This window comes from Nothobranchius furzeri, chromosome 1 (genome assembly GCF_043380555.1).
Source record: "Nothobranchius furzeri strain GRZ-AD chromosome 1, NfurGRZ-RIMD1, whole genome shotgun sequence".
NCBI classification, from domain to species: domain Eukaryota; kingdom Metazoa; phylum Chordata; class Actinopteri; order Cyprinodontiformes; family Nothobranchiidae; genus Nothobranchius; species Nothobranchius furzeri.
In genome coordinates, this window is record NC_091741.1 from 70,099,872 (window position 1) to 70,123,862 (window position 23,991).

Sequence of the window (23,991 nt, forward strand, 5' to 3'; positions counted from 1 at the left end):
CATGGCTGTGATTGGTTTCTTATTTATCACTGTATGACCTTTCACCTTCAAGTAGTTGTCTTCATAAAATTTCTGTTTCTTCAGATGAGTGCATGAAGTGAAGCATTTTAATTATTTATCAGGGTTGCTCATCTGAGTTCTGTGCACTAAAAATAAAGACAAAATCACTGTTTTTTTGTTAAAATCTGTGGTCCAACTACTAACCCTAACCCTTTCATTAATCCCAAAGTTTGCGTGGAAAGTTGCTTACGCAGTTTTCCGACCCTGTTTTGTGCGTAAGCAAGCTTGATAAATGAGGCCCCAGGTCATCTCCCCCAAACACATGGAGATGTCATCTCCATTTTAACTTTATCCAGAAAGTTCATGCGATGGCAATTTATTTAGGTAAAATTGAGTACTTTACTAATAATGTATAAACTAATACCCACATGTAGTCTGTTTCTAAAAGAGTAATAAAAAAAAGTTTTCCAATGACATTTTTCAAATGGGAACCTTCTTGATTAGTGGCAGTGTTTCTCCATTCACCCACTTTTCATCTGTCTCTGAGATCCTAATTGATCCTGCAGCTGATCCTGATTACCCTCCAAAAGTCAGCAAGGTTCAGGTGAAAAGTCAGGAATATACGATTGCTACGAAATTGCTGTCCTTAGACGACTGCTTTCACACATGCTCCTAGAGAAACTTACAAGTAGCACATGCATTAGGATTGTTTGAACATCGGGAAATAGAAACATCTGTTCGACAGCAAAAAAAAAAAGAAAAAAAAAACGATTGCTCCTATCAAGTCACAAGTGTGATTGCTTTAATGCAGACACACTTAATATATTTTATTTGTTTATTCATGTATCTTTGGTGATGTTTACTTCCACTGCACAATGTTTTGGACTACTGTTGTTTGTGGGCTGATACGAATTAGAATCCCTCCCATTCTTTCTGACAGAAGCTCATCTTTTTTTTTTCTTTTTTTTTTTGCCAGCGCTTGTTCTGAATTGAAAGCAGTTACTGTGATCACATAATTTCCATAATCACAGAAATCAAGTGATTGGATGATGAGTGTGTTAAAGCGTGTCAATCATTCTGGGTTTGCTCAAGTTTGACAGCATTTTGTTCTGCTTTTCTTCAGTCGGTCTTGTCTTTACTAAAACATCTGGACACCAGATTTTTTAGGAGGATTATGGGCTCGACACACGGGAGGCGACATCGCCTCTCCTCCATTCATTTTCAATGAGACATGCGTGACAAAGCGATAATCTCGGGTCTCCCTCCTACCGAAACGCGAAAAACTTGCGTGTGAAATTTTGCGCTCGTGCACGTGTCGTGCACAGGTGACCCAGCGACGCGATCCTAGAAAGTTGAAACATTTTCAACTTTTCATCGCTGTCGCTCGGACGAGGACCAATCAACGGAGTTTTCATTCACTGACCAATGAGCGGACAGGATGCTCCGTACACCTCTGAGCAAACATGAAGTCTGCCTTGAAGCCGTCAGGTTCTCCGGTTGACCCTGTTCCTCCACACCTCCTTAAAGAGACATATTCTGTCACTGGCCCCCTTATGCTGAGCATTATTAACAACAGCCTATCCACTGGTGTTGTACCCCGTGCTTTTAAACATGCAGTAGTTCAACCCGTTCTGAAGAAGCCTGGCCTTGACACCTCTGTTATGAGTAATTTTCGCCCGATCTCCAAGCTTCCATTTTTATCAAAACTGTTAGAGCGTGCTGTTTTTAACCAAATTATGTCTCATCTAGATGATCATGGTTTAATGGATCCCTTCCAGTCAGGCTTCCGATCCCTCCATAGCACCGAGTCAGCTCATCTTCGTGTTTTTAATGACATTTTATTAACCCTTGACTCTGGTTCTAATGTATTGCTGGTTTTATTGGATCTGTCGGCTGCTTTCGATACGGTTGATCATGCTATTCTGCTGACTCGGCTGAACCAGCTGGTCGGCATCCAGGGGACTGCCTTAGACTGGTTTAGGTCCTACTTCTGTGACCGCACCTTTAATGTTATGATGGGTAGTGCTGCCTCCCCCTCTGCGGCTTTGACTTGTGGTGTTCCTCAGGGCTCTATTCTTGGACCCCTTTTATTTAATTTATATATTTTGCCCCTGGGTGACATTTTTAAAAAACACCACATTGATTACCATTTTTATGCAGACGATTGCCAATTATATGCCTCTGTGAAGCCTAATGACTCCTTACTGCCCCTTGTTGAATGCTGTAATGATGTGAAGAGCTGGCTGTCAGAAAACTTTCTTTTGCTGAACGACGCTAAGACAGAGGCCATCATTTTCAGCCCTGGTACTTCTCAAAGTCCCCAACTGACCCTTCCATTTATCACAAGTGGGTTGAAAAACCGTGTCACAAACTTAGGGGTTGTGATGGACGCTAAACTAAAAATGGACATTCATGTCAACCAGGTAGTTAAGACCTGTTATTACCACCTGAGGCGTCTCTCTAAAGTTAAGCCCATTTTAAAAAGGCATCATCTTCATTCAGTTGTCCATGCATTTATTACTTCCCGTCTCGACTACTCTAACTCAGTGCTATACGGTATCTCCTCCTCCACTCTCGCTCGACTTCAGCTAGTGCAGAACGCAGCAGCTCGCTTCTTGACTGGCACCAGGCAGCGGGAACACATCACACCGGTTTTAGCAAATCTTCATTGGCTCCCCATCCATCTCCGGATAGAGTTTAAGATCCTGGTTTTTGTGTTTAAATCCCTAAATAACTTAGCACCTGGCTACTTGTCTGAGCTCATTCACCCATATGTCCCTACAAGATCCCTCCGATCAGCTGACCAACACCTCCTACATGTCCCTAGCTCTCGCTGTAAGTCCCGCGGGGAGCGCGCCTTTTCAGTTTGTGCACCGAAGCTCTGGAACCACTTGCCCCTCCCGATCAGACTCTCTTCCTCTCTTTCCCTTTTTAAGTCTCGTTTAAAAACTCACTTTTATTCTCTGGCTTTTAATTCTGTCTAACTTATTCCCTTTCTACCTTTCCTTTTAGGGTTGGATTACTTGATTTTAATGGATTTAGTTTTTATTTTTGATTGTTTTTATTGTGTGTTTTGTTCAGCACTTTGGTCGGCTCTCATGCCGTGTTTAAATGTGCTATATAAATAAAATTGGTATGGTATGGTATGGTATTATTATGTTTTATAGTAAAATCAGAAGTAAGATTTCACATAACTCTAGCAGCACCTTGTGAAACATCATATCTACCACTTTTTTTAAACTCTGAACTGCTTAAATAACCTTAATTCCCTCCAACCTGACACAGCCAAACAAAACAACGGAAGTTTCAATTTCGCCATGGAACAGAACGCGTAGACGGCTTTGCCGCTGGCCGCTGCCGCGGATCGCCTCCCGTGTGTCAGGTAATAAAAGCGACAGCGACAAATTTCGTTGATCACGGTCGTTTGTCGCCTCCCGTGTGTCGAGCCCATTAGGCTGCAGCAGACGAATGTGGTGGGGCTTTAATAATGATTTTTCTTTGTATTATTGTAACTAATGATAATAATGATTAAAAGTTTATTTTGGACATAAAACAACACATTTAAACAAGGAAAATTGTTAAAAATAGTATTGCTTAATATTTTTAAGAATATCTTGACATTTCCATTTGTTTTTTGTTCTGATGTGTTTTTATTCATCCTTCTGCACAGAAAATAAATGCACCTAATAATTTCTTTGCACCATATCTTATTGCTGTAATTACCCGAAGACTATGGATATTCAAAAATTCAGAAAACATTTTTATAAAACAATTTATAAAAAGTATGTGGCCTTAGTCTAATTTTGCTTCATAAGCAACTATCTTGAGAAGATATTGGGCCTCAAATATTGAAGTGGTGTTTGACATAAGTTGATCTTGTTTATTCACGACATACTTGTAAAACAAAATAAAAAATATTACAATTAATGAGTAAAGAAACAATCAGAATAAAAAATATATATACATATGTTTCTGCTGCTCCCAATACAAAAAAAGTTTTAATGTCCATAGTTTTTTTTAACACAGCAACAGTTGAATTAACCTAAAAAAAATAAATTTTTTAATGAAATTATGGATTACATTTTAAAGGGACTTTACGGAGTTTTGAATTTTTATGCTCGCGATTGCCCCCTCAGGCCAAAAGTGTAACGGCAGCTTCAATAGTAGGCTCGTGCACGAGGCGCGCATGCTGTACGTGCACACTCCTTAACGAAAATAACAGCTGAGACAGTCAGCTCTGTGTGTGTGTGTGTGTGTGTGTGTGTGTGTGTGTGTGTGTGTGTGTGTGTGTGTGTGTGTGTGTGTGTGTGTGTGTGTGTGTGTGTGTGTGTGTGTGTGTGGCCCGGTGGACAGAGGACAGGAGAACGCACTGCTAATTAATTGAATAATTTGGTTCTGTACCATTCTCTTCAGCACAGACAAAGGTTTAAGACTGATGGGTCAGTCCGTCAGCTTCACAGAGCTTCCCTTTCCTTGCTTGAAAAATTGTTCCAAAATGGAAGTTGAACCCACATCTTTTTTATCTGTGAATTCAATGCCATTCGGCAAGCCTCAAATAAACATTTGGGGATCTTACTGTAAAAAGATTTACCATTAATGTAAAGAATAAACTCCAAATAAATTTTGCTCACATCCAGATTCAAACCTGGATCTTCCGCACGGGAGTCCGGCGCCTTACTAGATGAGCTAAATCACCAGTGATGTTATTTGTATCTGTAGCTTTTATATCCTTGATAACAGCTGACACAACATTCAAAGAACGGTTCGGAGCGAAAATGGCTATGTTGTTGCTAATTTGCAGGAAATATCTGGAAGAAAGTAGCTAAGGGTCCTCAGAAATGTAGCTAGGTTCATCACTAGGTGTTAGGAACAGCGACAAAGTCGCTGAGTTGGCACTACCTCTCTCTCTGCTGCTAAAGCTACTGATAGCAAATGCTACGGGCTATGCCTGAGCGTGAACGCGCATGAAGCAGCCTGCTCGACCCGAGCAGCTCAGCTCAACTCCCTTTTTCTGTGATTTTACAGAAAAATAGGCAATCACAGTAAAAATGCCAGGGTTCATTCTACAGGACCAGGGCATTGCAGGAGAATGTATGAAGAAGAAATTTATTATTTCTATACATGTTTTGGCTGTCAAACTTCCATAATGCCCCTTTAAATAACTGAATTGTATATTTCTGAAATGTTTGTAAAATTTAAGTTAAATATTTTGGATATGTACTGTTATTTTAATAAAAACAAATAAAGGAGCAATGCAGCACATCGCCACAGGCTAAATTCTCACAAAGATCAATTTGGTGTGTCACCCCAAAGATTTCTTTGGCCCCATCCAGCCACCCCTATCAAAATTTTCTGGAGGCGCCCCTGCTGATGATTAAACAATCTGTCAGATATTATTCTCTTTTACTGAGGCTGCTGAGCAGCTTTTGACAGGCTCTCTAACTCACCACTTTAAATCCTTGAACATGAAAAGTCCTCGGGGCAGCATGCAGACTTTAATTGCATGATTAATATGCCTTGTACCTTTCTTTAACCAGATTTTTGTCACGCCAGTGAGCATCAACTCTCAGAGTTGATGTAAACATAATGACAGATTAAACTTGACATGCAATTCAACCACTTTGTTCTGCTTAAATGTAGCTCTAACGAGCATTTTCAAGGATGAAAACGTAACATTACGTTTTTCTTTCATAAATCATAAATCAGATCAATCACAATCTGGCCGGCTGAACTGAGATATGACTGATCGTTTGTGAAGGAAAAACAAACAACGAAATCCACTCTTTCTGCTCCCAGTGTCTCAAACCGCTAATTAATATTAAAAGATCAAAACACGATTGTTTTTCAGCACTGTTTTTAAAACCCAACAACAGTGCTTTTTTCCATGCGAAAGCCTCCCTGAATCTTCCACACACAGAAATTAAAGGACAGGATTGTACCTTTAGGGGTTCAATGTCTTGTCACTGGGGGGTATCCTCAAAGGTACCATTTTGTACCTTTAGCTGGGGACACAAATTTGTACCACTGCAGATTGTACCTTTTACAAGTCAAAGAAGTACTTGAGGAGCAAATATGTACCCCTAATTTAAAATAAAGAAAAGTACCCTTAAAGGGTTACAGGAATGTCCTTCCAAGGGTACATAATTTAAATAGGTGTAGGTATATATATATATATATATATATATATATATATATATATATATATATATATATATATATATATATATATATATATATATATATATATATATATATATATAAATATATATATATAAATTGTAAATATTAGTTTTTTATCTGTATATATTTTAAATACATTTCTATGTTTATTAATATTTGTATATACATATATTTTATATACATGTGTGTGTACATCAAGATCCTAAAAATATCAGACACCAAATTAGGGCTGCCACAAACGACTATTTTATTAATCGACTAGTCGCCAGTTTGGTGACGATTTGTCGTGACTAAACGTGTCATTCATAAAATTATAGCTTATTGCACCAGGACGCGCCAATATACCCATCATTCACTTCTAGTTCAATGTATGATCAATTATTTGCCATCTAATAATAAAGACAATAGCTTGTCAAACTGCTTTTAATGAATTTTGTTGCAACATGTTAATATAAATGCTACAATGTCAAACAGATCAGATGTATGCAACTAAAAACTAAAATACAAAAAAGGACTTGAGCTCACATGAAATGTATCCAGCGAAATAGTCACACAAGGTCTCAGTTTACACTCAGGAAAGTTAGCATTTCCACATTTTCAGGAGAAAGGCTTGCTCTCTTCTGAGAGCAGATGTTCCCTGCTGCAGGGAAGATCCGCTCAGATGGCGTTGAAGTGACAGGGATGCACAGAAAGGATTTAGCAAGCTTAGAGAGAGTGGGGAAACAACCCTGATTTTCCCTCCACAATTTGAGAGGATCATCTCTCTTAGAAATTGCAGCTTCACCAAAATACACCTGCACTTCCCTTCTCACTATCCGGACCCTTCTGTCCTGGGCATCTTCTTCCTCCTCCTGCTCACACTCATCATCGCTCTCTGTGTCAGACTGAAGGAGGGTGTCCAGAACAGAGTTCTTACCTACACCTGAATCATCTGCCCTCTCCAGTTGTTTGAGCTCATATGTCCCAGCTTTTGCTTCTTTGACAGCAAGCACTTCAATGGTCCCTTGCAGTCTGATGCCATCTTCAGGAGACAAAAACTTTTACTTAAAACTTCAAAATGGCCTCGGTCAGGGCGTTGGCTTGTTGCGATGTGCACGTGTTTGGCCTTGTGAGAAACTCATCCATTGTAGAAGAGCGCTTTCTTTAGCACTGTAACATAGCGGGATAAAATAAATCATTAGTGTTTGTAACATTAGAGCTAATACGTGACGTATACATACATGTTAAATGTATAATCACCATCACTACTGCTGTTGCTACACATATGATGCTAGCAGCTAAAAGGAACACTTACAGAGGCAACGCTTCGTTCTCCGCCGTCACGTGCTTCCTCTTAAGATGCTCGTGTATCGCCGATGTGCTCCCGTGAAACGAGAGTTTCACCTTAGAGTTTGCACTCTACTTGCTTCTTAGTTGTTTTCATAAAATGCCCCCAAACCTTTGAGCTCTGTTGTCGATTTGCCATGATATTTTTTCCTCCGGTGATTCTGCGCGAACGCCGAGCTGGAGGGGCACTACAGTGCATGTGCCTCCACTTATATAAGCAGCAGGGAAGGAAGCAAATGTGCCGAACGTGCAGAAAGTGCCAAACATGCTGCAGCAGGCGAGATTTAAAAAATGCTCATACAATAAATGACGCTTCAACTGTTAAATTAGTCGACTGTTTCTTTTTTTTTTTTGCCGACAACGTCGTGACGCGTCAACTAGTCGTGGCAGCCCTACACCAAATGCAGAATTGAAAATACTTGCTGCATTTATTCACTTTTCAAATACAGTGTCGGACAGTTACATACAAACTGTTATGAGCAGAGTATGTGTCAAAAGCCTCAGCGTCAAGTTCCTGTCCAGGTTTGAGCAAAATCCATTCACCATCAACTTTAACGTCATGTGCATGAAAATGGTGGTCACATGAGGAGAGGAACTATCATTTTTCCACAATGGATCCACATTGTGTCAATGTTGAAATTGTCCTTAATCTGCCAGAAAAGACTAATCTTTTCTGAATGCAGTACATCAATTACAAACAAATCTCTGACATTGTTCACCATTACTTCAGACACACACTGCTTTCTTTGCTAAATCAGCTCTAGAAAAACCACAACAGACTACCAGAGCTTCTTGCAGTTCCACTGGTAATGATAGAAATGGAGTAGTTACACTTTTTCCAAAAACATTTTCAATGTCACCAAGTAAACTCTGTTTCAAAAACTCCCAGCACTGTCTGAACTGATGTCTGTTGCTCAAAGTTGCAGCAATGTTCACAAAATTTCTGCAGTTACGAGCCAGTGCTTTAAAATACTGGTGCTTACTTTCAAATCTCATTCACCATAACAAACGCAGAGGGCCAAACATTTCAATCAGTCTTGCATAGTGGATTCAATGACACTTGGGTGTAATTACATCCTCAAAAACACTTTTTAGTTCTGTGAGGAACTCATGTACAAACAAAACCAACAGTAAAATATTTGCATTTGCCTCCTTTTTAGCCATAACAATCTCTTATTTCACGACATGAAGGGAAAACATGCAATTAGGTGGCACACGGTCTGCCATCAGAAATGGCAGCAACCTAAACAGGCACCACTTTTGTGATGCTGATCCAACAATGCCAACAGTATAAAGTCTCTCTGGTAACTATTTTCACAACATACCTTTGGAGAAAGATCAGGGTGTTCTTCAGATGTCTTGGATATGCAAGGTTGAAGACAAAGTACATGCAGAAAGAAGAGAGGATTCCTTCAAAAACAGATGAGGTTCTGCACACTTCGCTGCCATCCAGTTTCACATTGTTTGGAGCTCTACTGGAGAAAACTGGTTTCCAGTCTTCATGGAGTAGCTGAACAGTTGGATAGGGGGTTTTAGGATGAACCTTTAAAATCAAAAGGAACAGTAGAGGAAGGCAAAAGCTTAGCATCATTAACATAGAAAAACAAATTTGTTATCCTTTTTTAAATACATATTTTTTACACTTACCTCTCCAGGAATGACAAAGAGATCCAGTTTCTCCTTAAAGATGTATGGCAGGAACAAAAGGGCTGCCCTTATGTCAAGATCTGCAAAACATAACACAAGATCAACTATCCATATTAACCAGATGATGTTAGACAGGAGTCTCCATGGACTGTGATGTTTTCACATCAGGTTGAGATATGTACTGGAAAAGATATTAAGATTAGTCACAGCCATGTGTGTAAATGAGGGGGACACAAGTGATGTTACAGGGAGTAGAAATAAAGAAGGTGGAAAACTTTAATGCAGGGATCTCCAACTCTGGTCCTTGGGAGCTACCATCCTGCACATGTTAATCGTTTCTTTGCTCCTACACGCCTGATTGAAATTAATGAGTAATTAACAGGCCAATGCAGAGTTAAGGAGAGGATTAAATTACCCATTTCAGGTGTGATAGAGCAGGAAACACAGAGAACTAGCATGAGGGTCTGGAGGACCAGAGTTGGAGACCCCTGCAAAGAATTAAGTTATATGGTCCAAAGCTACAGAGAATATGGAAAAGACGTGAAAGAGTGGGAAGCAAATTAGACTGAGTGGAGAAAAGCGTCAGGTGTGATGTGTGATAACATGATTTCAGCAAGAATAAAAGGAAAGGTGTTGAAGACAGTAGTGAGCCCAGCCATGTTGTCTAGTTTAGAGACAGTATCCACGAGAAAAAAAAAAAAAAAAAACAGGAAGACAGCTGAATGTTACACAGCTCAAGAAGTTGAGGTTCTCTTTGGGAGTGATGATGATGGATAGGATCAGGAATGAGTTCGTCAGAGAGATGGCTCATCTTTGATTTTGAAGTCAGAGGAAAGACTGAGATGGTTTGGACATGTCCAGAGGAGAGTCAATGATTACAAAGGTAGAAGTATGCTACGATTGGAGCAATCAGGAAGGAGGCTGAAAGGAGATTTACGCCGGGGACACACCGGCCGCCGGAGCGCCGCAAAATTGGGGCCGCCTTCATTCGGTGCCCTTGTTATCCTAATTTATAGACCACATGGGCCGCCGAAGCACCGCACGCCGGCGCTCCAGCCCGCGCCGTGCAGTGATCGTTTCGGCTTCTGCTCTTCACAAAATTGCTGGCTCAAGTTACCAGTTGCTGGATGGTTCCGCCCCAGTTCATTGCAGAGCTACAATTAACAGATACATTTTCAGTATTGAAAAATAACAGAGTAAAACAAATGGAATAAATAAAACTTGTTTAGAATCCGATTGTTAATCAATTTTTTCACAGTCACTAATAATATAAAAAAATACATTCAATGTAATTACAAAAAGGGAACAAGGGACAACAGGACATAATTTCCAAGTGTATTTATGTTGGATATACAGAACATTTCTAGTTCAATTTAAGTATCTGACTTACACTACTTGGTACTCCTAAGAATGGGTCAAGACATCCTCCACAGTCATACCATCTGCAATTTCTTTTCGTCGCCAAACAAAGGTTTGCTGCATATGGTCACGCACCACCATGATGTCTTGTTGCATCTTCTGATACTGGCAATGCAGCACCTTTAGGTGGGTCTCTAGGGACAACAAGTCCTCCCCTTGAATACTTAGTCCCTAGAAAAGAAGCAACAGTGAAAAGAAAATGTGTGCATTAAAATAAATCTTACAGAATGACATTTAATCATAACATTATTGCATTGAAATATAGACATAAATAATTCAGCAATGATATAGAAGCAAACAATAATTACTTACACATAAGCTAAAACAACAACAGCCGTTTTTTGTTTGCCATATACAATTAATTTGTATGGCATGGTCCTTTGTTGTCCAGTCTTAGTTGCAGACTTTTAGGAAATCTTGGAATTTCAAAAGCAGCGGGCATTCTCAAAGAACTTTCATTGCTGTGAAAATGTGCAAGTGTTCATTTTTGAGATATACTGCACAACATTAACATGATAAATATGTTAAAAACAATGATTGTGTTGACTAATTAAATCTAAAAGGTACATAACTGCTAAAATGCAGACATCAGATATACCATCTTTGTGATAAACAATCAAAAATTACCGTAATATTGCTGATGAAGTAGATGGTTGCCAGTCTCTAGAGTCAGCGTAATTGCAGATTATTTCAGCCTTGACACAAACTGGTTGAATTTTACCTGCTTTTTGAAAGATCCTTGGAAAAGGTATGCAACCATTGTCTCTGTAAGACCGTAACTAACAGTCACCATCAACTTCATTATCTGAAAAATAAAGGGAAGAAAAAACGTTTAACTATATCTCTCTCGCTCTTTCACTCACTCACTCACTCACTCACTCACTCACTCACTCACTCACTCACTCACTCACTCACTTTCTCTATCACACACACACACACACACACGCACACACACACACACACACACACACACACACACACACACACACACACACACACACACACACAAAACGTTGTACCAAAAAGCTCTGTAAGCTGAAGAAATAGCATTTCAAAGAAACGGTAAATTGAAAAATTACGTATGAGTCCTCTGAACATGCATAGTTCTATATTTTTAAACTGTTTTATTAGGGAATGCACACTACAGCAAGTTGTTTGTTATGTGATCTTTACAGTTTTTAAAATAATAAACGTTCTATTACTTTTTCCTCAACCGCAAAACACACCAACCAAACTAACACTTCTTTTCCGGGAAAACGTAGAATAGCAGTCTGATTATCAGGCAGCAGCGGTTGCTTCTGCGGCTCCTTCCCCAGACACAGGGCCCTCCCCCACCACCCCACGACTCATACCTGTTTTGGATTAGAACACACGGGAGAGCTTGAGAACGGTGACGCTGGGGACACACCGGCTGCCGAAGCACCGCGAAACGGGGACCGTCTTCATTCGGCGCCCTTGTTATCCTTTTCTATGGGCAACATGGGTCGCCGAAGCGCCGCAAAGCGTCGAGCGCCGGTGTCGGTACAGGATCTGCTCGGGTGCAGGATCGGCTCGGGATCCTTCGACTGCCGATGACGTCACATTACTACGAATCTACTCGGCTTTCACACACACGTTTTGGAAAGACATCAGCAGTTTTGTTAATAAATACTTGTTTGTTAACACCTAAATGTTTCTTTATAATTGTAATTTGTTAATATGACACCATATTATCTTTGTTTTGTAAAGAATGTGAAACTGCATAAAACCAACATTGGACTGACAAAAAATATAACAGTTCTTATATATGAAGCCATATCTGTTTGTATTAATGTGGAGTTCGTCTGTATATTTCCTTAGTTGTTATCTAAATACATTCTTTGACTCAAAATATTGCTTGGTGTCTTTCAATAAAGTTCTTATATTTTATTTTGCCCCATTTCATCAACATCAAGCGCTTTTGAGGTCACCGTTTATCATTTGCTTATATTTTACATTTCCTTTAGAAATTCAAACATATTTACTCCAAAAAGTGTTGATTTTTGGACTACAGGACAACAACCGCTAAGACAACGAACGCAAAGTTGTTCTGATCAATCAAAATCATAACACGATAACGTAACTTCCATAAGCTTCATGTTCAGCCAATCAACTACTTTGACGTCATCGGCAGTCGAAGGACCCAGAGTCGATCCTGTACCCGAGCAAATCCTGTACCGACACCGGCGCTCCAGCCTGAGCCGTGCAGCGATCGTTTCAGTGTCTGCTCAATTTATTTTTTTTGCGAGCCGCGAGTGAACCCTGTCAATTCTGGCAGAAAGTCAAACCTAGACATAATAGGCAGGCAGGTAAATTTAACAAAATAAAGCATTCCAAAATAAATTTCCGCGATAGTCATATGTGTTCGTAAACAGACACTGCATAAAAACCACACGAACACACACACACACGCAGCGAACTTGTGTGTGTGCGTGACCACGTGAAGGGGGTGTGGTTTTGGGTGTCTTTCAACTGGAGCAAACAGGACAGAGGCAGAAAGTCGTAGGCCAGCTATTAACAACTGGTTCACACCATAGGTTCACACACAAACGTTAAGGGGGAGGGGGGTTTAGAGGAAAAGAGCAAAGAAAAGGCAGAGAGGAAATGGAGGACACCAAGTGGTTAAAAGAAAAACTACAGCTGAGCCAAGGCGCGCCTCGACCGGAGAAACAAGTGTCTGGTCTGAACTGAGGAGCAGCGGCCAAATTTCGTGAGTGCTTCGCCTCCCGGCGCTTTGCGGCACTTCGGCGGCCGGTGTATCCCCGAGGGTGCACTGCTGGAGCAAACCACTCCTCCGGTCTTAGTGTCAGCGAGGGCAGGGGTGAGGATGAGTCACGGAGGCTTAACGGTCGAAGCGGAGACTTGACTCGGCCTTTCAGATATTACAATATCTCCGAACATAATCACGCAGGGAAACAGTTTTCATGAGGAACACACATCTCGAGACAATTCGCGCCATTTTTAAGAGCGTGCGCGGGGTCAAGGGGTTTGTTTTATACAGCGGTAGTTAGCTGAGTCGACCATTAATATACAAAATAAAAACATTTTATCTGACAGGAATTTGTTTTTTTTGTATCTCAATTGTTACCCGAACGTTAGCAGAGAGAGGACATAATTTGAGCTAGGGCAAGGATCAGAGTGACGACACTAGCTAAAATGCTAATGTAAGACTAAGCAAACCACACATGGCTCTTAAAATTAAACTTACCTCTGAATCGCTGAGCTTCTGCTTCGGTAACATCTATGCCACACTCCTCTATTTTTTTAAGAGTTTCTCCTTCGACAGTGTAGAAAGGACATCAAAAGTTGTGAGCTCATAATCTGTCTCTGGTTATTGAACCCCAACAATGGCGAATTTCCAATTTCCACAGATTACAGAAGTCTCCAGAATCAACTCCACCTCGACAGCCAATCATTTATTGATTGGCACATCCCCTGACCAAGATGAAGCCAATAGATGCAGCCGGGAACAATACCCTTTTTTTTCTTCAGAATCAGAAACAACTTTGACTTCATAGCAAAACCTGACCTGAGTTAATCGTGTACTCAGAACACTAGAGTAACTTTAGCAAGTTAACCAATATTTACTGTATGCTTACAAAACACAATTGAGCCACACATTCTTTAGTTAAAATAATTTACACAGTCAGTTAATACATTTCACTCCATTTTTAGATTTTAATAAAATAATTAATAAAATAATACATACTTTTGTAAAGATTTTTCAATGGTGAACACTGAAACTATTAAATCAATTTTGAGACAAATAGGTTTGCTAGTAGCTGTTTTTTAGTTGAAAGAGGTCATAACCAGAAATTGTACTCTCTGAAATAATTGGTACAAATGTGTACTTTTTAACCATAAGAAACAATTAAGTACCTTTCAGATCACGAAAAAGGTACAGATCTCTGAGGTCCAATATTTGTCCTTAGACTGGGTTAATGCCATTTTTGTACCTTGGGGTACAACAATGTCCCCTTTCCGTACCTCTATTTTTGACTGTATATCCTAAAAATTCAAATGATGACAACTTCAAATATTGTATGATGCCAGACTAAGTCCTAATCTGAAAAACAATATTTCACTCTGTGCAGCTGAGCTCAGTCCACATTTAAAACTGATTTTGACAGCTAGTACACCTGAAACTGACACGCTGATCCAAGTGTTTATCTTCAAAGCATTGCAATGAGCCCCTGCTGCAGCTCCTGCATCTGATGATTCATTCTCAAACCGAAACTCTATGACAGACAACGTTATGCTGCTTGTTATCAATCCAGCTGTGTTAAAAGGTAGATTCTACTACAATAACACACGTCAAAGTCTCATTTAGAGGAAAGGCCGGACACATTTAGATCAAAGAATGTTAGTAGCTTTACCAAAGCCACTTCTGTGTGTGTGTGGTTTATTTTTGTTGTTGTTGTTGTTATAATGCATCTGTTCAGAAGCTGTCAGTGTTCCCATTTGATCTGATTAGCTTGTTGGCAGCACAGATCAAAGAAAAGCCTCATTTGCAAACTATTACTTTGGCTTTGAACTTAAGAATCAGAGAGTAGAATAATTTGGCAGACAGGGACAAGCTGTGGATTCTGAATTTGTCAAAGGCTTTTATTACCACATTTCAGTTGACACAGACAGAAATAAATGCCCAAGTAAATTGCTCACCAACTTGTGATTTTCTTTTGGCTTATGGTATGTAGAGATGTAAAAAAATGCTATATAGATGCTGTCTGACATCATTAATAAAAATGCTGCAAAGCATAATTAATATTAGGATCTTTAATTTTTGCATAAACACACACATTCCCCCCTACACGCACCACCCACTCCTCCTCATCGGTTCCTGTCAAGTCTGCGAGTGCAGAAGACTGCAGGGCTCAGGATTACTTTAATGCATTACCAATGTCAAACAAGATTCCGATTTAACAAGCTGTTTAAAGAGAACATCTACATCTCACATCCCAGTCTGACAGCTTTGATTCATAACTCGAGGTAGACGCTTCGTTCCTCCGTTAGATGGTTTTTGAAGCCATGCCAAGGTTAAACCCGTAGAAGTGAAAATGTGACGCCAGCACTTTAATGTCATAAATAGATCATATTTCCTTTGAAGGATCATGAATAAGCACTTTATGTCTGGCCTTGTTCAATTCCTACCTGCTCCGGTCTGGAGGGAAAAAGCCATTTTGATTTATTCTTTAATCAGTTTAGATAAGAGGTGCCTCTGACTATCTCACAGTTGTTTATATTTGTTTGTTTTATTCGCACAGCATTTGGTTGTAGATGACAGCTCTTTCCTGTAAATTTTCTTTTGAAGATCCAACAGAATTAGACAAAAAATGTTTTCCTCAATAATAGACTTTAATTTGAACCCCTACTTCAACCCCCATTCGAGCTGTTTCCACCATCTGAACATCTGGGTAATTTTATCAGACTTTTGTGGCATTGCACTTGTCTCCACTTCACCAGGTTGGCCACAAAAAAAAAACGTTTTGCTAGCCATTCCAGGAACAAATTGAGAACCTGAACTGGGCTATGTGCTCGGAAATGACCCGGTAGAGTGGGAGTGTTGCTGGTTAAGCAGAATAGAAAAAAAGAAAAGTAGCTTTAAGAATTACAGTTTCTTATCTCTCAATGCCTAACTATGCAACAGAATCCCCCCACAATGCCGTATTTCACAACGCTTTGTTGTCTCGAAAAACACCATAAAACATGGCGCTTGCCACATTTCAAATCACACAGCCGCTCTACTGGTCCTCCGAATGGATTCAATTACAGCATACTTCGACAGAATACACATTTTTGTGATATTAATGTCTGTGGACTCTTTTTGGCACTGATCAGTGACATTATTCACCGCCGAAGCAGAAGCGAAATGCAGAAATCTTAGCAAAGTCCTCAAAAAGTATGTGTGGAGGACCAAGCCATTGTATCTGCCAGTCAATTTTCCCCTTCCTAGAAATTTCCCAGAACTCCTTTAGTGGAAACACGGCTAACAGTAGCAACATAGTTTATATATTAGAATGAATAAGTAATCCTGTACTATTTAGCTATTTTTATTCAATTCTGACCAGTCATTCAGCCATCACTAACACCAAACTGATACTTTTATAACCTGACTTTATCAATACTTGTTGGTATTGTTTCGACCAACTTGGTCAACTTAAATGTCATCTCATACACACACACACACACACACACACACACACACACACACACACACACACACACACACACACACACACACACACACACACACACACACACACACACGCACACACACACACACACACACACACTTTTTTCATGATTCTTCTTACTTAGAACATCACTACCATATAATTAAAAAATCCACCCTTTTAAATGCAAATAGCTTTTTTTATAGGTAATCTATTTTTGGAGCAAAATAAATGTCTAAATAATTATAGAGTTTGCTGGTAATAGGATTAGGATTGAAATAATGGGAATGTATAACCATTGTGAATATGTTTTTAGAGATGTATTTAGACTATATTACTAGTCAAATAAAAAGGAGAGCTTTCTGTGTTTTGGGGGGTGATTGCTGCAAAAACAATACTGCTAAGCTGCTTCTGTTTTGCACATTCTGCTTCTACAAATGTTTTTAACAAATGGTTTGGACGTAGCTTTAGACTTAGACATTTGGAGTTGAGTTTTCTGCAGGTGGCCATGATTCCTTCTTTTTTCCATTTGCAGCTCAGACTACCGCAGTCACTTCCCTCTCCATTTATTACTAATCAACCACAAATGTGAAACCTATTACTCTCTGTGATATTAAATCCTTTGAGTGCTTATGTAGGTGGAAGCAATCAGTATGAGCAGAACAACAGACATAGCCTAAATAAACATGTTTTTCTTATTACACATGGTAGTTCATCACAGCTAGACTGAACTGCTCTTGCTCCTTTTTCCTTTGCTGATTGTCCTTGTTCAGAGTTAAACTTCTCACTTGGTTAAATGTTTTAAACCAGGCTGGGGGTGCAGGAAATAAAATGGTAATTACAACAGCTGCAAGTTTCCAAACTGGGTCTTGTGATGCTAGGATTTGAAATGTCTTCAAAAATCCTGAGAGACAGATTTTGTCTAAATAGTCAAAGTCAAAACAGACATTGGGAAGTCTTCATGGATTTGTTTCTGTGAGTCAGAAAGTGCAAGAAATGTGACTTTTGGGTGGGTCGATTACCAAGTTTCAAATAAACTGATCAAACATTTCAAGAATGTCCCAATTCATAATGATGTCCTGCACCCTACGTGTGACCCAGCCATTTAACCTTCTTGCTGTTGAATGTACAATTGCATTATGTAAATTTCACTTTTTTTTTACTTGTGGCAAACTGTTATAGCCTGGTTAAACTAAGCCAGGGGGAGGTAACGGTCTTAGAGAGTCGCAGTCCTGATAGCTTTCCAACTGTCTTTGTTGTTCCTGCTGTTGATTACTTGGATCAGGTGTGTTCAGCCAATTAGAAGCTGCAAGTTCACGCATAGCTGGAAAACATGCAGAACAGCAGCTCTCTAGAACCAAGGTTGCTTACCCCTAAATTAGGCTGTGTTATTTGAAAACTTTCTATCTTAAATAATGTTGTTTCATCTTTTCTGCACCATCACAGTGACAGCATACCAAGGCAGATGGCTCTGATCTGCTTCCTGTCTTTGGTCATGCTGATGAGCGTCCTGGGAAACCTGCTGGTCATGGTGGCCGTCTGCAAGGACAGACAACTAAGGTGAGGGTTAAATGTGTACAGTTTACTTTAGACACCAAGTTTCTAACCAGGGTAAGGGTTAAAGGTTTAGGGGGTTTAACTCTAAACGTTAAATAGCTCCAAAAGAATATGAGATGAAAAGGATGCACAATAAGACATTTCAGAATGAGGAAGCCAGAGTAAAAAAGAAAAACCATCTCTTTCTATTTCCATCTATCAAACTACCACTCCCCCCAGTGAACACAAACCCCAACCAAGCTCATTTGAGAGAAAAAAAAAAAGTATGGATTTTAGACTGAATGAGAACGGACTTCGCAGAGGGACTCCAAACTATATCCTCTGAGTGAAAACTCAGATGATAAACACAAGATGTGCACCTAAAGTGATGCTGACAGGCTTGGAGTCGGCCCTCTGTCTTGCTGTCGGTGGCTCACATGGGATCCACTGTCTCTGCAATCTCAGATTTTTCATCTCTCCCACTTTTCCTGTCCTCCTCTGCTGTTTCTTCAGCTCTTGTGTCATTGCTCTTCTCTTTCTTTCACACTGTTTGTCTGATAGCTGGTCTCTTCCGGTCCTTGTCTCTTTTCATCTCATGACACCTGAAAGCTCAGAGTGGCCTCTCGTCCTATTGACGTGAGGATGTCTGTGTGTGTTTGAGAGAGCCAGGGTTGGCTAAACGTTTTAATTGCAGCTCTGTGTAACCCTGGATGCAGTTGGATAACTTAAGATCAGGAATGTTTAGACAGACCAGCAGCTAGGCTCGGCAGGATTACAATAGGAACCAAGGTAGGTGCAAAAGGAAACGGCAGGAGGCAGGAAATGAGCAAAAATAGAAAATATTTAGTTAGAAAAAATGTGAAACGAGAATACAATTTTAACAATACAACACTCAGATTAACAACTCTGAGCCGGCCCAGAAAAATAAACAAAATAAAAACCCCAGTCTTATTTTGGACTCAATAGTTGAGTTGTCCTTTCAGTCGTTAGGCAAGTCAAAGCGTCTTTCAGTTTCAGTTCTCTGGTTTAGTGGTTTGAGTTGTTACCACTTGGCATTCACATTCAGTGAGAAGAGTGATGGGTCTTCAATCGAAGTGTCTTAGGGTTCGGGGCAAAGGCTCGCCATCTCCATCCGGAGAGAATCCTGGAATCCGATCTAGTTCTTGATCGGCGAGGATAAAAACTTAGCCAAGATGAGGTATCAATATGGACACAGTAGTGGACTCTGTCACATGGCTGCTCCAGCTCGTGCTCTCATCACAAGATGAAACATTAAATCCAGAACAGCTTGTGTACAACTGGTCTCGTTCATGTCCAAGTGCAAAAAGACCGTTTAACAGGAAACAAAGTGGGAAGAACCACACCTGACTTCCTCATTTCAACTTAAACGTCTTTTCAAAATAAAAGCACAAATAAAATTTCGTACCGGTAAAAGAAGAGAAAAAGGACGTTTTCTCTGCTGGGTTACATCTGTCAGCTTCAAGCTGTAACCCCATCAGATAATGATTTAATGTAGTGTCTTAAGACCCCCCCCCCCCCCCCCCCCCCCAAAAAGGAACGCTTTGAAAAACATTCATCTGTCAATTAGAAAAAATTATTATGCTGCACACATTATCCATTCCACATAAAAAGGAAGCCACTCAAAAATCAAAATGAACTTACAGAGGTTTGGAGTCACTGAGAAATTCAAACCGAACAAGAAACAGCTGATGTGGCAGGCTAGTCCAGTTTGCTGGAGTGAGCAGCAACTCAAATGAAACTAAGTAGTTTGAGTTGGTCCAAGGATCTCATCCTATTACCAAAGTCAGGGTTTCCATCATCTATCATGTGCAATTCCATGTGTCCCTCCATGGATTTGTCTCCACAGACGAACACTGACCCATCACCAAACTAATCATGCTGAACAGGGTTGCAGGCAGCGTAACGTTCAGCGTAGCTTCTCCAGACCCTTTTACATTGGCTCAGAGTGAACCTGCTCTCAACTGTAAAAAGCACATGGCAACAGCACATGTTGGACCTGCCAATTCTGGTGTTCTCTGGCAAATGCTGGGCAAGTGATGAGCAATGAGCACAGGGCCCACTAGGACCACTGGCTCTCATGCCACTCTCACAAAGTCTCTAATGCAGGGGTCCTCCATTATAATGGCCCGAGGAGCGGGGGTGGGGATGGGGGTGGGGGCTGCTGCTGCTGTTTGGATCACTGACAGTAATGCACATAACACAAAAGCTTGCAATATAAACAGGACAACAAATGTCCCCCTCCAGCTTGGCTGTGTGACTGCACTAACCTGTCCTGTGGGACCCTCACCATGTAACCCTCATGTCCATGCTGTCTCTGGAAGAGCAGATAGGACACAAGATCTCCTGTAACTTTAAATGTACCAAAGCTTCCTCCCAGTTTCTCTTTAAGCTGAATTTAACACTAGTTTATCATCATGAAACAAAAGAATAAAGTGGAACAAGAACTTCTATCTTCTATTTCTCTCTCCTTTTAACTTCTCCGTGTCTCTAAATTTAAAGGGACAGATGATCACACAGCAACTGCCGTCACTGACCCCGCTCCCTCCCCAAGACCGGATCTCCCGACATCACAGCACTCGGTCTGACTGAGCGCTTCCAGGAGAAACAATAATGAACTTATGAAAATAATAATGCGTTTGGAGGAGCGTCCTCCAATCCTCTCTCTTGTGTGAGCAGACAATCTCTCTCTCTCTCTCTCTCTCTCTCTCTCTCTCTCTCTCTCTCTCTCTCTCTCTCTCTCTCTCTCTCTCTCTCTCTCTCTCTCTCTCTCTATCTCTCTCTCTCTGTCGCGGATCGAGCGAGCGGCGCGCGCAGCATGACAACCCGCTCAATTAACATAAGTCACCGCCCAAATCCAACAGAACCGATTGGGTTTATTCAGTTCGGGTTCAGTTTCAGGTTACAACTCCAGCGCTCAGCCCTGCAGTACCACATGAAGGCAGGCCAAAGTTTCCTACCCGGCAAATGTGGAGAACACCCACTCTGACAGATCTGGATGCTGCGCTGGTGCCGCCGTTAAAACAATAAAACTATACATTCCACTATAATTGATTGTTACTCTTCTATGATGCAGAATCGTTTATGCTCACATCTCATGCATTGACTATTTGATTATTTTCCTCTGCTCTATTCTACACCTTCCGGTTGGCCGTCGGGGGTGGGGGTGGGAAGTGCGCTCGGGGTTTGGGGGCCACAAAGAGAGGGCTCGCGGGCCGTACGTGGCCTGCGGGCCGCCATTTGTGGACCACTGCTGTGACCGCTCTAATGGTTAGAGACATTCACACTAGTGGTCCACTGGAGATCACTTTGGAGTAGGGCTGCACGATATTAGGGAAACCTGCGATATTCGATAACAGTGCTTAATATTGCAATATCGATATTACTTGCGATAAATGAACAAATACTAAAGTATGCATTGTTGATGTCGTCTGGCGTGTGACGTCTGCTCTGGGTTCAAAGCAAACAAAAACTAATGCATGAATTCCATTACAACATAACATTTTTATTGCAAAAATATGCACCTGTATTAGCAGCAAAACAACAAACTGCATGCATGCAGTTTCTCAGTGACTTTAAAACATCACCTCCACCATAAAACTTTTTCTGATGCTCCAAATACAGAAAAACATCCCTTACCAGGGTTTTTTGAATAAATAAAAATATCAGAAAATAAGTTTAAATGTTAAATAATAGTTAACATCACTTAAATGCAACAGCAAATTCTCTCATTGCTACTGAACATTTTCTCCACTTATGTGGTTATGATATAAGGCTGTTGCTGCTATTGGAAAGTGAACTGTGCTGGGCCAAACTAGGAGAACATTAAGATTTTCTGAGGGAAAGAGAAAAACAATTGTCTACCTTTCAGAAGAGGAACTGGCAAAAAAAAAACTACATGGAAAATATGTGAAAACGTTTGTTTTTAACCCCAAATTGAACAAGTTTACTAGATCTTAAAAAGCAGCTCAGATGATGAAACTGCAACTATGATTCTGATGACTAGCTAACAAATTGAACTAGCTCCTCTTAAGATAACCGGCTAGCAGAGCTTCTGACTGACAGTTTATGTGCAGCAGCAAATCAACTATCCTGATTAACAAGGTTATAAAAGCTCATAAATGAAAAATCACTTTGATGTGTGGGGGGACTTTTCCAGGCCATCTTTAGCAGGGTGGGACTGGGAGGAGAGTGCTGTAGCCTTTTAGCTGGAAGCTAACCGGAGCCTGGGGATAGCATCACCACCCGGTGGAACACTAGCGACACGAAGGTGGGTTGGTTCACCGGCACGTGTCGGAGTCAGCCCGGTAAAAATGATTACAGACACCGAGCGGACTCACGTTCACGTTTGAAAGCAGCGCTGAATCCAGAAACCTCAGCACAAAGTGCGTTGTTTCTCTGAGCCACAATGGCGAACAAGGGAACGGCACCGCTAACTCAGTTCGAGTGTTGCTTTCCATCCTAAGGGTCTACGGAGGGGGCGGGCGTATTACGTAAATGGACCCATCTGATTGGCCGCATATCAGAAGGGCTATACTTGATTGGTCAAATTCCGTGTAAGAAACAGAGCTGGTTTACAAAAAGTTGATGAATGACACGGATGGAAATGTTTGAACCAAACATTTATCGCTGTTTTTGCCATGTTTTGCGGTGGGCCTATCACACGTCCTGTTATCCCGCTGACAATAATTTTTCGATATATTGTGCAGCCCTACTTTGGAGGGTTTCTGGCAGCACTCAGTTCTTCCTTGCACAAAGTAGCAGATACTGGCCCTGCTGATGGGTTAAGTACCCCAAAAATCTCTGTCACTGCTGTTATGTAAGTGATCAGTATCTCAGAATTTTTATTTACTTTATATTTTACCATCACACTGACCTGCTTTTTTCATTTTTTCAACAGTGTATTCAAAGTCACTGAATGACAAAGTCACTGCTGTGGGATTTAACCTACCTCGGCAGTCAGCAACTCAATTTGACTCCTTTTTTTGATCTTTTTTTTTTATCAAGCTCTTTAAAACTCCAATCATGGCATCAAAGTGTTGCCCAAAAAACCTGTTAGCAATAAACAAGACACAACAGCATTCACACAACTGAAAAATATAATTAAATAATAAAACCTGAGCACAATAGACACTTCCGTTTATTCATATAGTGTCAAATCACAACTCATCTCAGGGCATTTTATAAGGTAATCATTCCAGTTAAACCTACTTAGCAGTGCATTGAGTTTAGGACTGAAACGAATCATCGAATGATTCGAATGGTTCGAGTGGTTCCATTCATTAAATTCCTCCATTCATTTTTTACTGATTCAATGCTTCATTAAATGTGTGCTCCACAGTCTGAACACATTTTACTGGCGTACTATGTGATGATCTAGGTGCTGTGGAGTAAAATAGAGAAACCAGCAAAGACAGAAACCATTGTAAAAGGCAGACACGGTCCAAAGTTTGAGACCAAGAGTTAAACTACGAGCAGAATTGCTAATGCTAAGCTAGCGGGTAGTATTCTCTCGAGCAAGTGTGGTTCAGAAAAAAATGTGATGGTAGTGAATGACTAAACTCCACAAGCTGAAGAAAATTCCCCACCATCTCGTTTATTTGTGGATCTCTGCAGCAGTGTTGGGCAGAGCCGCTGCAGCTACGGTCTAGTTGTTGCTACAAGTCTGCTCCCT

The 23,991-nt window shown here is 40.6% G+C and overlaps 1 protein-coding gene across 3 annotated transcripts in view; it reads left to right on the forward strand.

Moving 5' to 3' along the window:
* htr4 (5-hydroxytryptamine receptor 4) overlaps positions 1 to 23,991 on the forward strand; it is a 251,194-nt gene that overhangs the window by 108,712 nt on the left and 118,491 nt on the right. For all 3 annotated transcript variants that reach the window (XM_054739381.2, XM_015951925.3, XM_054739382.2), the window contains exon 3: positions 18,210 to 18,323. In XM_054739381.2, the coding sequence (XP_054595356.1) occupies positions 18,210 to 18,323 (114 nt within the window). The remainder of the gene's footprint in view (positions 1 to 18,209; positions 18,324 to 23,991) is intronic.